General features: G+C 35.8%; 2 protein-coding genes across 4 annotated transcripts; one reads left to right on the top strand and one right to left on the bottom strand.

Moving 5' to 3' along the window:
* The first annotated feature begins 604 nt into the window (after nt 1-604).
* Nucleotides 605-5325, top strand: LOC109011789 (pentatricopeptide repeat-containing protein At2g27610-like). 3 transcript variants are annotated; one of them, XM_035690224.1, is made up of 2 exons: nt 605-4166; nt 5244-5325. In XM_035690224.1, exon 1 carries the CDS (start codon nt 1081-1083, stop codon nt 3724-3726), a length of 2646 nt encoding a protein of 881 aa, XP_035546117.1. In that variant the 5' UTR covers nt 605-1080; the 3' UTR covers nt 3727-4166; nt 5244-5325. The 3 variants fall into 3 exon arrangements, with proteins under 3 accessions (XP_035546117.1, XP_035546118.1, XP_018848661.2); XM_035690225.1 differs by lacking the exon at nt 5244-5325 and adding an exon at nt 4930-4995; XM_018993116.2 differs by lacking the exon at nt 5244-5325 and adding an exon at nt 4910-4994.
* On the bottom strand, nt 4203-8440 carry LOC109011831 (subtilisin-like serine-protease S). The gene is made up of 10 exons (XM_035690076.1): nt 8364-8440; nt 8100-8197; nt 7686-7838; nt 7486-7597; nt 6756-7302; nt 6567-6661; nt 5790-6029; nt 5529-5643; nt 5166-5370; nt 4203-5086 (listed from the first exon to the last, which is right to left on the bottom strand). Exons 1-10 carry the CDS (start codon nt 8438-8440, stop codon nt 4539-4541), a joined length of 2190 nt encoding a protein of 729 aa, XP_035545969.1. The 3' UTR covers nt 4203-4538.
* Nucleotides 8441-14134: the final 5694 nt, after the last annotated feature.

The following is a 14134-nucleotide window of genomic DNA, read 5'->3' as shown; positions in this document are numbered from 1 at the left end:
TGAAACTTAAAAGTTACAATAGTTCATAATGAAATATTGCTTTTAAAAAGTTTACTGCTTTGTAAATATAAAATTTCAAATTTAATGGGTAGAATGCTCACTTTTATAGGTAGAATGTCACGTCAGAATTATATGATTCTATTTTTGTATATAGTAATAGATACTTTTAAAATGATTATCGTTTCATAAACATAACACTTCAAGTTTAATAGATAGAATGTTTATTTTTATGGGTATAATGTCACATCAGAGTCATATAATTCCGCTTAAAATACAAAACAATATAAATATTGAATTAATATTTTTAGTTAGACTATTGAATCGGTTTATATATTTATATGTAAGAAAATAAATGAAATTTAAAAATTACAATTGTTCATAATAAAATATTATTTTTAAAAGATTTAAAGAAATAAAACTTAAAAGTTAAAATAATTTATAATAAAATATTATTTTTAAAAAATTTATTATTTTATAAATATAATACTTCAAATTTAATAGATAGAATGCCTTTTTTATATATAATAATAGATTTTTTGAACAAACTTCCATATTCTCGCTGTCGGACGTAATTGTTTCGCAGCCAAACAGAGATGAGAGAACCTCATGTTTCCGAAACTCGCCGCTTCGTCAATTGAATGAACTTGCGCTCCAGTAACCTGGTGCGGCACCACATACCCACTTTCGAAATACAGCCTTCGGCGACAACCGATGCCCAGCGCCGCTGCTTCCCATTATTGGCCGCCACACTATAGAACTACTGCGCGCCTCCGTTTGCAACAACACCTTCAAACATAGAGCTACCTCTAGGCTCGAGATCACTGCGCACTGCACAGCTGATTCTGCAGCACGTGAACCACCACGCCTTTGCCGAACACCAAGACACCAGCGGCACACCAACTTCACGATTCGCCGGGTTTTGTGTGCGGACCTTCTTATCATTTTTTTAAGGAATGGGTTCAAACGAAAACAGACAAATTATTGGGGAAGCTACCCAAGTCTCGGATCATTATTTCTTTGGGAAAGCAATTTTAATTTAGCTCCTATGCTAAAATTCCACCATTAATAGCCGAAGAGAGCATGACTCTCTGTCGTCCCTTTTTAAGGATGCTCAGAAAGCCTCAGACAAAGCAGACACTGAACACTCTCAAACTCTACCATTTCACATACTACACGAGTCCTCCATCTCAATCACGTGCCATTGCCGTTGACTCTAAACATCCATGTATGCCTGGTGGCACATGCAACATTGATCGTGCATACCCCATGTTCGGCAAAAGTACCCAGAAAGACCTTTCGATATGTAATCACTTTCTTTTCGAATACTCACGCACTGGCCGTAACCAGGAGGCTCTGAATCTTTTTGTGGAACTCCACTATTCGAGTTTACCTGTTGATGGGTTAACCATGTCTTGTGTGTTGAAGGTCTGTGGATGCTTGTTTGATCAAAATGTGGGCATGCAGGTGCATGGTAAATGTATAAAATCCGGGTTTCTTGAGGATGTTAGTGTTGGGACTGCTCTTGTTGACATGTACATGAAAACAGAGGGTCTAGGAGATGGGAGGAGAGTTTTTGATGAGATGGGTGAGCGAAATGTGGTGTCATGGACTTCGTTGCTTTCTGGTTACTCACGGAATGGGTTGAACGTGCAGGCCATAGAATTGTTCTTTAGGATGCAAGTTGAGGGAATTAAGCCTAACCAGTTTACTTCTGCGACTGTTCTTGGAGCTTTGGCAGATGATGGTATGCTTGAGAAGGGAATTCAAGTTCATTCTATGGTTATAAAAAATGGTTTTGATTCTACCACATTTGTGTGCAATGCTTTGATTAATATGTATTCAAAGTCAGGGATGGTTAGAGATGCTAGAGCTGTGTTCGATGGCATGGATACCAGGGATGAGGTTTCTTGGAACGGTATGGTTGCAGGTTATTTAACAAATGGGATTCTTGTGGAAGCTCTTGAAATGTTTTATAAAATGAGGCTTGCGGGCCTAAAGCTTACCCAGATGATATTTGCTACCATGATTAGGCTATGTGCTAATCTTAGAGAATTGGGTTTTGCAAGACAGCTTCACTGTTGTGTTTTGAAAACAGGATATGGATTTGATGACAATATCAGAACGGCCCTTATGGTCACTTACAGTAAGTGCAGTGTTATGGATGATGCGTATCAACTGTTTTCTAGGATGCATGGTGTCCAGAATGTGGTGTCATGGACGGCCATGATCAGTGGGTACTTGCAGAATGGTGGAAGAAGGCAAGCAGTTAATTTATTTTGCAAAATGGCCAGGGAAGGTGTTAGACCAAACCATTTCACTTATTCTACCATCCTTACAGCTCAACCAGCTATTTCTATCTTCCAAGTACATGCACAAGTCGTTAAAACTAATTACGAGAAATCACCTTCAGTAGGAACTGCACTCTTAGATGCTTACATTAAGATAGACTACGTTGATGAAGCTGGAAAAGTATTTGAATTAATTGATGAAAAGGACATTGTGACATGGTCAGCAATGGTAGCTGGATATGCTCAAAGAGGAGACACAGAGGGAGCTGTTAAAACTTTTCTCCAGTTGGCAAAAGAGGGGGTAGGACCCAATGAGTTTACCTTTTGCAGTGTCATTAATGCCTGTGCTGCACCTGCAGCAGCAGTAGAGCAGGGGAAACAATTTCATGCGTGCTCAATCAAATCAGGACTACATAATGCTTTATGTGTAAGTAGTGCCCTTGTTACCATGTATGCCAAGAGAGGAAATATTGAGAGTGCAAATGAAGTTTTCAAGAGGCAAGATGAAAGAGACTTGGTTTCATGGAACTCGATGATCTCTGGATATGCACAACATGGTCATGGGAAGAAGGCTCTTGAGGTCTTTGAGGAAATGAGAAGGAGGAACATAGAAATGGATGAGATAACATTTATTGGAGTGATTTCTGCATGTACTCATGCTGGTTTAGTGGTTGAAGGTCAAAGATACTTTGACATGATGGTCAAAGACCACCACATTGATCCAACAATAGAGCATTATTCTTGTATGGTTGATCTGTATAGCCGTGCAGGACTGCTTGAAAAGGCCATGGATATCATAAATCAGATGCCATTCCCTGCGGGTGCAACTGTGTGGCGAACTCTCTTGTCTGCTTGCCATGTTCACCGCAATTCAAAGCTGGGAAAACTTGCAGCAGAAAAGCTCATTTCACTTCAGCCACAAGATTCAGCTGCTTACGTCTTACTATCCAATATTTATGCTATGACAGGAAATTGGAAAGAAAAAGCTATGGTAAGGAAGTTGATGGATGTGAGAAATGTAAGAAAGGAAGCTGGGTACAGCTGGATTGAGGTAAAAAATAAGACCTACTCATTCTTGGCTGGTGATCTTTCACATCCCTTGGCGGATCGTATTTATTCCAAACTTGAGGAGTTAAAAATCCGGTTGAAGGATGCTGGATATCAGCCTGATACAAATTACGTGCTTCATGACGTTGAAGAGGAACACAAAGAAACAATCCTTTCTCAACACAGTGAGAGGCTGGCCATTGCTTTTGGATTGATCACTACAACTCCTGGAACCCCGATCCAGATTGTAAAGAACATTAGGGTCTGTGGAGACTGTCATACTGTTATTAAGCTATTATCAAAGCTTGAAGCTAGAGATATTGTTGTGAGGGACTCGAACCGATTCCACCACTTTAAAGGTGGTTTATGCACATGCGGGGACTATTGGTGACACTCCATTTGGAAAATGGGCTTTATATGAAGTCTTCTGATGGCTTCTCATGTGAAGAATATTCTTCTCAGGCAAAGGAGCTATACAACTTTTACACTTTCCAAGTATTCTGTTCTTGAAACCACATTGCAAAGAATAGCTCACATTGGCAATCTTTAGGCTTACCAAGCAACATAATTGACATGTTGCCTTGGGCAGATTTCTGAAGTGATTGTGAAAGTGATGGTCGTTCACACTGAAGAAAGAAGGAACAAGTACTAATATTTAAAAATTTGTAAAGTTTAAGTACATGAGTGGATCTCAGAGGGAATTTGTGCCATTTTGGAAAAGAGTTTGATATCTTCATCCATGCTAATTGTTTTGTCCCATGAAGTCTGAAAGTAATTCCCCATTATGCTCACAACATGTTGGCTTAAGAGGCATGTGGAAATAACCTTCAGGTACTTGGGACTTGTTTCTTTAGTATGATTCTTTGTTTTCTGACTGAGTGTCATTTGGTCAATATCTGACCCTTAAAACTGAGATGTTCTCACATGAAACCACGCCTGTAAGAACTTAAATTTTCTTTTGCAAAATATACAATGGAACCATGTCTCTACTCATCCTTTAATGCCTAGGAATTGCTGAAATAGAATCTCACAATAAAGAGAGCAAAATATTTCTGTCATAGAATCTTGTTATATTTGACATCATGTATTTACATGTTACTTCCTCTTGAAGACTTGTTTAGAACAACAAATGAGATAATGAGTAACATATAATCATGTTTTAGAGCCCAAAACCTGACAAGCTTATGGAGTTAACACTTGTTCCTACACTGAAACCACGTTCACACCAATAGAACTCCTAACCCTATGTATACCATTGGTCCATGTTAATGCCCCAAACACAAAGCTCCCATTGCTGTTCTTGTAGGGCATGAAATCAACTCTGAAAGACATTTTCTCCCCCATCTTTGTAAACTTCAGTTTAGCAGGCGTGACTCTAACTTCTACACCAGTTGGGTAGTCAATAGATGCAGCATATGTCGTCGGATTTTTACCATAATAAGTGACTGTTCGATAAACAGATAAATTTCCATTCATGTTGGCAACACCAATTGAAGGGTAATTAAAATTGTAGGAAGGTGTAGGAGGGTTCTTGCATTGTACTAGTTCCCCTGTAAGGTTTTTCAACTGTGCAGGCGTTGCACCATTGCTGCAGAGAAAATTGATGATGTCATGGGAATTAAAATCATATACAAGTCCAGGATTGAATGCTGCAGCTGGGTTGATGTGTCCAGATCCGTAGTCAAAAGGCGTGGTGGGAGAGCCATTTGGATCCCTTCCTATGGCATGTCGAGTGTTGTCTAGGACCATTGCTGTGAAGCCATAGATATTGGATAATCAGAGACTCGAGTAAATTACAATTTTTGATATTATAATGTTGGCACAACTTACCTGTTGTCATTATTGCGGACATTATGGCTGCTGGACTCCAGGAAGGTTGGTAAGATTTTAACATTGCTGCAACTGCAGAAACATGTGGGCAAGACATTGAAGTGCCAGAGATTATGTTATAATTGACAGATCGTTCAGCTGTAGCTGTAGTTGCCACTGGAGACCACGCTGCCAAAATATTCACTCCAGGTCCTGTGATATCTGGCTGCAATTGGAATTTTTACTTTTAGGTAAGTTTCCATGGATTAACTTTTCTTTATTCCTTTGTTTTTTCCCACCATGTTGGTATAATCTTTTTCTTTTTGGAAGTAGTTTTGACTGAATTGGTTTAGCGTAAAATTCAAGAATACTAGATAAACTTACCTTAATAATGTCTGGAGTTATTATATTTGGTCCCATGGAAGAAAATACGGCCACTTCTGGTGCGGGTTTAGTGTTCAGAACTGTCGTAGTTGTGGAGATTCTAGCAACTGGATTCCTGCAGTAGCAGCAGGCAGCCACGATCAACTTAAACTATTAATTTTTTTTATTAATGAATTCATGATGAAGTATTCTTCCATTGCCAATATTTTCGGGCTTTTCTTTTCTTCGATGGACTAAATTTATAAAGCTTGATAAACTCACTTTGCTGTAATCATATATGCTTGAAGTTCTTCTGCTTCTTCTTGACCAATTGAAGTGCCTGGGATGACGAACTGAAAGCCAACATCTTTTACCAACGGATCGACTAGTATCATTCCAACAGCACCAGCTTCTCTTAAGAATATGCTTTTTTCGGTCCGGTTATCATTAACAGTTTCAATTGTGCACACCACTATTTTCCTCCCAACTAAGGTTGGGTTTAGTGTATTGTTCTTGCAAAAGCTGATACAGAAAGGGGGAAAAGATTAAAAGAAAGCTTTTAAAGCAATAGATCAAGTAATGCCGTTTTGAGCTCTTGGGATAGGTTGAGCATTGTGGAGTCAGACATTTGGTACCCAAGTTAATTAAAATTGAAAGATATTACTAGTTAGTCACCAAACAAAGGATGCTAGTGTTCTGAGTCTTTTTTTCATAATGCTTCCAGCAAACAACGTAGGAACTTGAAAAATTAAAAAGAAAAAAATTCTACAATTATTGAAGGTGGTGATAAGATTGAATATTGTGAAGATTAGAAGGATAATTCTTGAGAAAATAATTCATCCAGTGTTAGCATTAGCGGTGTTTTTGTTGGGTTGAGGAAAAGCTGTTGTCAAAATAAAATTTTTGTATCAAGTTATACTAGATAAAATTGGCTTAATATAAGGAAGAAAAATCTTTTGTATAGTTTAGGAAGAAGATAAATATTTTTGTAAGACTGCAATCATGATTGAATTGATTTTGTGTAAATGAAACAAATCATGCAGAAAATACAGAAGATACCTTGCATTCTTTGCTCTAACACCTGGGGCAGCTGCAGAACTTGCAGCTATCAAACCATAAGAAGATTCCATCTTGATTGGGTTTAAAGAGAAACCCTGAAAGCACAAAAGCATTTCTATTGTTAATAAAATATCTTAACGATATAACTTTTATTTGTTAAATGGGCGCATTGTAATATGCTAAACTCACCTTTAGAACTTTCAAATTTCCAAGATAAATGTTTGAATTGAATTCCCTGTCGACTGTGCTTGCAGCCACAGTAAGGATCCAAGGTGCAACATTGGTAGCAGTCTGTGGTAAACCTGAGTTTCCCGCTGAAGCTGAAACTAGAATCCCTCTTTGGAATGCATGGAAAGTACCAATAGAGATCGCATTTTCAAAGTAAATAGGCTGGGGAGGAACTGGGCCAAGGGAAAGAGAAAGGATATCAACACCATCACCAATGGAATCATCCAGGGCAGAAAGAATGTCAGCTTCGCTGCACAGGTCAAACCAACACGCCTTGTAGATGGCAAGTCTGGCATTTGGTGCACCACCTCTTGCAGTGCCGCTAGCCATACCAAATAAGCTGACATTTGCTACCATGGATCCAGCTATTGTTGAGGCAGTGTGTGATCCATGCCCATCACCATCTCGAGCTGACCGGAAGAATGGGAGGTTAAAAGATTCAAGAGGCCCAGCCTCTGCTTCAAACCCTTGTGAATAGAACCGGGCACCTATAATCTTCCTGAAAATTCAAGCCCGGATGAATGGTAAGCCTCATGGTGAGGTACTTGCATTCAAAATATTGGTTCAGGTGTTTAATATTTCAGTAAGAATTTTGTGTCAATCATGGGAGTGGATTCTTTGATGTTTGAGGTGTTTTGGTACCTGCTTTATTGAATTTCTATTTTGCTTATCAAATAAGGTGTTTTGGTACCTGTTGCAGTTGGCCAAAGTAAAACGTTCACCAGTAACACACTCTCCCTTGAATTTTTCGGGTATAGGACCCAATCCTTTATCATTAAAGCTCTTTGATTCGGGCCAAATTCCTACAAAACACATGTTAAACTATGGTTTGTTGGTAATGGGATAAAAACAGAATAATTGGATGAGAAATCTCAAGTGCGGAGCATTTACCTGTGTCAATGACACCAACAATGATATCTGAATTCAAGTTCATTGGCATCTGATTATATTGATGTGTAGACTCTATCCCCAGAAATTCCCAGGAACGTGTTGTGTGGAGCTTATTCATCTTGCTCTCAAACACGGAAACAACCAAATCATTGGCTACAGAAGAAGCAAATTAGTTCAATTAGAGCTTGTACAAGCTGTCGTTAGCCATAATTAAAGCTTACTTTAGAACCCCAGAAAACGATATCAAAACTCTGAATTAGTTCAGGTGAAGATGCAAATGAATTTAGAGGTATAATAGCTCTATTTTACCATTGACTGTTGATGTCGAGATCAATTTTTGGACTTGGAAAATGTAACTTTTGTGGTAATTTTACCCCAAAACAAATGATAAGAGATTACATTCATTTCAGGTACCTTTAAGTTGTTGTGCCTGCTCTGGTGTAAGCATAGCTGAGAAGCCTCTAAAGCTTTTGCTGTAATGGTGAAGTGCCGCTCGTTGTGCTCCATCAAAACTGAGAAATAAATCACTTTTAGTAATGTGTAGCTCTTATTTCTGAAATTCTATATTATTGCTAGGAACTTTTTATGCATGTCTCGTTTATATCCAACAGAAAAGTTGGCAAGACCACTCAATTTGTATTAGCTCCATATAGCTCATGTTTTCAGTTAGTGCCTTGCCTTCCGGTAACTGAAGCAAGCATTTTGTGATTGGCCCTAACCACCGATTCTGAATTGGGGTGAGAGTGTTCCCCCATGTACACTATGTAATGCTGCAAAATTGCAGAAAATTTGAAATGTGTTAGCTACATAAACATATGCATGTAACAGTGCTGGCATTAAGGAGGAGCAAAAATCTGAAATAAACATATGCATGTAATAATGCTGGAATTAGGGTTGAGCAAAAATCTGAAAATCCGACTCTGCCTCTGACTCCGCTGCGGCTTCGCTAAGTCGGAGTCGGAATCGGAGTATTTTTAACCAAAAAAGTCGGAGTCAGAGATGGCGATGTACCTCCGCTCCGACTCCGACTCCTACTCCAACTTCGATATTGTACATATTTTATAAAAATATATGTATTTTTTATATATTAATCATATATATTTTATATAACTATAACTTATATAGTTAATTAAATTCAATAATATACTAGTATGAGCAAATTATTATAAAATAATATGCTTATACTATAATACTGACAGACTAAATTGACTAATAATAATTTAGTATATCACCATACTATTAACTATTACTAACTACCATGTAACACTAATGAATAATAACAACTAATATATAAACACATGTAATACTAATTATATAATAACTAATGTATAATACCATTTAATACTAATGTATTATGTATAAAAACAAGTATATAAATTTATAAAAACATATAATACTAATATATAATAACTAAAGTATAATAAAATGTACTAGTAATGTATAATAATTAATGTATAATAACATGTAATACTAATGTATAAACATTAACATAGAATAACATATAATACTAATGTATAATAACATTAATTTGTACAATGATTTATTTTTTTAATTTTGGTTATGTTTTAATAAAATTGAAATAGAAAAAATATTTTTTTAAAAAAAATTGAAATTTGGAAGCCCAAATTTGATTAGTAAGAGCTTAAGATTGTCAAATTGAAATTTCAAATGGATTAAAAAAAAGTCCAATAAAAGGTCCAAATTCAACTCTGCTCTAAAAAGTCGGAGTCGGAGTTGGATCGAAGGCTATTCGAATCGGAGTTGGAGATCAGATTCGACCTCTGACAAAGTCGGAGTCAGAGTCAAAGTCGGAGGTAGGGCATTCCGATTCCGACATCGTCAATGCTCAACCCTAGTTGGCAGACATTATCACTCTTGGAGAGTTTTCACTCTCACACACCCCTCAAACTCAGAAAAAGACGTCTCTCTTTGGATTTAATGGTTTTCGCAAGGATGCTGTACTTTTTCTTTTGTTTTTGTTGAAAAGCAAAAGGAAGTGAGGAGTCTCAGACATGAACAATTGCAGATTAAAGCAAATCATGTGCATTGGAGGGAATGTGACTAACACGTTTTCTGAATAAATTCTTATAGTGAAATGGATCGATAGTATTCATGTAGTATAAAACAACATGATCGTATTTCAAGCACTTCGCTTGTTCAGCATAACGTAAAATGAGCAAAAGGATCTTATTCCATTCTTCACTAAATAATGTAAAAAAAGGCCCACCCATTTTAGAGAAACAAAACTCTAAATACTGGATTGGATAATGAGATGAGATGAAATGAAATGATTTGAAAATAATAGTGAAATGATTTGAGTTAAGATGTTTTATGGAATTTTAGAAAATGAGAGAAAAAGTTGAATAAAAATATTATAAAATTAAAATATTGTTATAATATAATTTTTTATTTTTGAAATTTGAAAAAAATTAAATTATTTTTTATGTTTTGTTTAGAAGTTTGAGAAAATTGTAACGATTAGACAATAATTAGATAAAAAAAACTGAAAATTTAAAATTTAAAATTGAAAAGTGTTTGTATTTATAGTATTTGGATATTGAGATAATATAGAATAAGATAGGATGAGATAAGATACTGAAAAACTCTTGCTATCTAAACTAGGCCTTGGGTCTAAGCGATTTGTAGTAGCTCTGCAGAGATCTCTAGTCCATACCTTTGTGTTAGGAATGGTTGCATCTGAGAAGGCAAATCTAATGAAGAACAGTAGAGAGAAAACTTTGACAAGTCTCATGACGAAAGAAAAACCCCAAAATGAACTTTATGTCAAAACAATATTGAAACAGCTGAAAAGTTGGTGTTTGTGCAAAATAAAGCATTCCCTTTTTATATAGCTCAAATGTTTCATACTCAAGCATGATGTAAGATTTAAGTGCCGGCTTGATGTGACATTAGGTTGAAATTTTCAAATGCATAAGCTAAGATACTCAGGAATTTATTTAGTTTTGACAGCTTCTATGCAAATCTTTTGGCCGGCTCAGGACGACTCTATCTTGAGGAGAAATGGTAGTTGCGTGAGTGAATAAGTATTACGTAATTATTTAAAAAGAAAAAAAAATTTGAGATTTACATAAAAAAAAAATTAATTTTTTAATAATAGATCCTATTTCTTTTCAAAACGACAATATGATACTTGCGTATTTTATAATTGTACGTAACATTATTCTTTCTTTAAGTACGAAAGCTTCAAATATCACCTCTAAGGTTTTGTTTGGATTTCAATCTCAACTCATCATTATAACTTTTTTAAATCTCAATACAAAATATAATAAATAAATCAACTTTTTTAAATCTTAAAATAATAATAATATTAAAAAATAATATTCTAACAATATTTTATCATCTCAACTCAACTCAACTCAACTCAACTCAACTCAACTCAACTCACTTCAACATCCAAATACAACCTAAGGTTCTAAACCATGAGATGGGTTTGTCTTAGAGGAAGGACCCTCTTCTCCAATAATGATTAGAAGTAAGCTATTGGATTGTAGTAGGAAGTGTATATATAGGATGTGGTGAGTAGTGTAGCAATATTGCCATTCCAAAATGTGGCGGCTTCTGTAAGTAGAATACAAGACATATGATCCATACAGAAATGTGTCATCCATTGAGAAGAAGCTTGCGTTTGTTTATTAATAACCGGCTAAGATTGTTTCTTGCTTAATCACATCATCTAGATGTTTACGGCCAGCCTAGAACTTCAAAAGCTGTGAAATAAATTTGGTAGAACAAGGACTGGGCAACGGGGCGGCGGGTTGATGATTCTATGATTAAATCATCAAACTCTGTTGCTGTCTTCTTCTCGTTGGTTCTTCCTCCTCTGCAGTCTGCTCTGCTCTCTTCTTTCTTCTCCTTCCTCCTCTTCTTGGAGCCTCTCCTCACTTTTTCTTCTCCAACATCATGAGTCTTGTGAAGTAAAACAGATCATTTTCCTAGTTGCGATGCCGAAACCAGAGACGCATGGCGTCGTTATCTGGTCATGAACCAGAGATCCACGGAGTCGTGGGTCTCTAGTTGCGGCGTCGTTCTATGGCGCAACCAGATAACGACACTGTGGATCTCTGGTCGTGAACCAGAGACCCATGGCCTCTTTTATTTCTGGTCTTGAATCATTTGTTCTATTTTTTTGTTTGATTTTTGTTCGAGTGTGGTTGGTTGTTTGGATCTAGAAGGTGCGGGCAGAGGGAATGGTGGAAGAAATATTTTTTCTAGTGAATTTTTGTAGTCTGGGAAAGGAGTAGTGGCTAGTTCCTGCCTCTATCCATCCGCTTTGTGTAAGGTGGCGGGGCAGGGGGTGGAGAGGGTTGCTAGTTGCTACCCTCCCTCGTATAGGGTATGTAGTAGGCCTAGACAGAACCACTCAACAACTACATTTCATGTTGACAATCAAAGATAGAGTTGGGAAACGACAAGTAACATTATTCAATAAGCCGTCCAAGATTAGTTCAGTCAAACTCGATTTCGGCTCGATCTGTTTATCAAGATTCTGTTTGTATTCAAAATTTATCTCAATTCATTTCATCTTATTATTATAATTTTTTTAAATTTCTATATAAAATATAATAAATAATTTAACTTTTATTTTACTATTCATAAACCATCCAAACTCATCTCAAAATATAATAATTGAATTCGTGAACATTAAATTACTACCAATTATGAAACAAACACAATTTGAATAAAACTTGGTTTCAGTTATGTAATGTCGTATAAACTCGAAACTTCCTATTTATTAACTTTTTATAGCATCATCCTTAACTTTATAACGAGGATATCCTTACTATCAAGAATGTTTACGTTACGATAAGTTTCTTATTGAGTTATTGACTCATTTTAATTTATTTTTATATTTTTAAACCACTCCAGATCAGAATATTAATAAAGCTAAAGCTGCCAGACGGGATTTGCTCTAGGGAGCAGGAGTGACATTAGCCTAGATCATGTATAGAGATTTTAAGTTATGATTTTTATGGCACTGATTTTGAGAAATTTTAATAAATACTTCCGTGCACTCTCATTTATGATTTTAGTATTTTTATTAAAAAATGATTGTATTATAAAGAATTTTTGTACTTGGCGCTTCCGTTAGAATAAAAAAAATATTTTAAAGTTAAGTTTAGTAGTAGTACTCTAGTTTCCTCGAGAATTTTTAAAAGTGATTGTATTCTTAAATGGGAGCGGGATGTTACATAGCATGATTTGTAATATGTTAGATTTACTTTATAATAAAATAAAGTTTTGATCGAACATATTATATCAAACTAGGTGAAATTGTGAATTTACTCTTATAAAATGTTTTTAATGATCTAGTACTTCTCTTCAAACAATTATCATCATTTACATCCCATCTGCGTCACGGGCAGGTTTAGGGGGTGGTTTGAGACATAAAATTCTCATATCATATCATATCATATCATATCATCTCATCGTATCATTACACATTTTTCAAATCTTTATATAAAATATAATAAACAATTCAACTTTTTCAAATCCTAATTCAATTTTTTCAAATCCCAACACAATAATAATACTAAAACATAATATTTTAAACACTAAAATAAAATACAAAATTCTCATATCACCGTCCAAACCTGCCCATTCTGTAACCTGGCATGACCAGGAGTCTGACTTGGCTTACCCAAACGGCATATATAGTTGGTAACTTTAGGCCAACCCAGGCCGAGCCCTAGTTGGTTAAACCTAAATATGACATGTGACCACTAGAATTTCAATCGGCATATATACAGGGGTGGTTATCAGCCAACGCCTTTTTTTTTTCTTTAATTTTATTTAGGTATTTTTTCACATGTGACCATTAGAATTTCAACCGAAATATGACATAAGGTCTTAATTGAAAACAATTATAAATCTAAATGATTAAAATGACAATTTTAAACCTTAGTGAAAAGATAGCAATGTAAAATCTAGAGACTGGTTATATACTTTGCCCCTAACTAGTATGAGCATCTTCTTCCACAAGTTAAATGCATCTCTGCTAAACTCTTAGGGGTTGACTCAAGTAGTAAAAACCTTAGCCTTTGGGTATGCTTCTCCCATGTCTAAGGTTAAAATCTTATTAGATGCAAACAATCTGTATGGTCCACCGGATTGAGAGACATTTTTCTTGAATTATCTTAGGTGCATTTGAGGAAAACTCCTTATCGAAAACTTGTACACCGGCCCCCAAAATTAGTTGGGATGCTGTTCCAGGACATCTTGGGCCAATAAAAATAAAACTGCACCTCTACTAGATTTATCTTTTAATGTATCTAGGCACCAGATTTAAATGCATATAATTTAGGAAAAATAAATAAATAAATCGTCTTCCACAACTTTAAACTGCTGGCTTGGTATTTGCTAAATGAATGGGTTGCAATAGAAAAATAAATAACACAAATTATTTCGAACAACTTCGAATTCTCAAACTG

The sequence above is a fragment of the Juglans regia genome, chromosome 5 (assembly GCF_001411555.2).
Source record: "Juglans regia cultivar Chandler chromosome 5, Walnut 2.0, whole genome shotgun sequence".
In the NCBI taxonomy this organism is placed as follows: domain Eukaryota; kingdom Viridiplantae; phylum Streptophyta; class Magnoliopsida; order Fagales; family Juglandaceae; genus Juglans; species Juglans regia.
The sequence above is the reverse complement of the archived record's forward strand: the minus strand, read 5'-3'. Positions and strand labels throughout refer to the sequence as shown.

Bases quoted from the DNA above. Each gene is read 5' to 3' on its own strand.
- LOC109011789 (XM_035690224.1), top strand. From the start codon at position 1,081: ATGACTCTCTGTCGTCCCTTTTTAAGGATGCTCAGAAAGCCTCAGACA.
- LOC109011831 (XM_035690076.1), bottom strand. From the start codon at position 8,440: ATGGGGGAACACTCTCACCCCAATTCAGAATCGGTGGTTAGGGCCAAT. The intron at 8,198-8,363 runs GCAAGGCACTAA...TTTATTTCTCAG, and splicing joins CTTGCTTCAGTTACCGGAAG to TTTTGATGGAGCACAACGAG. The intron at 7,303-7,485 runs GTACCAAAACAC...CATCCGGGCTTG, and splicing joins ACTTTGGCCAACTGCAACAG to AATTTTCAGGAAGATTATAG.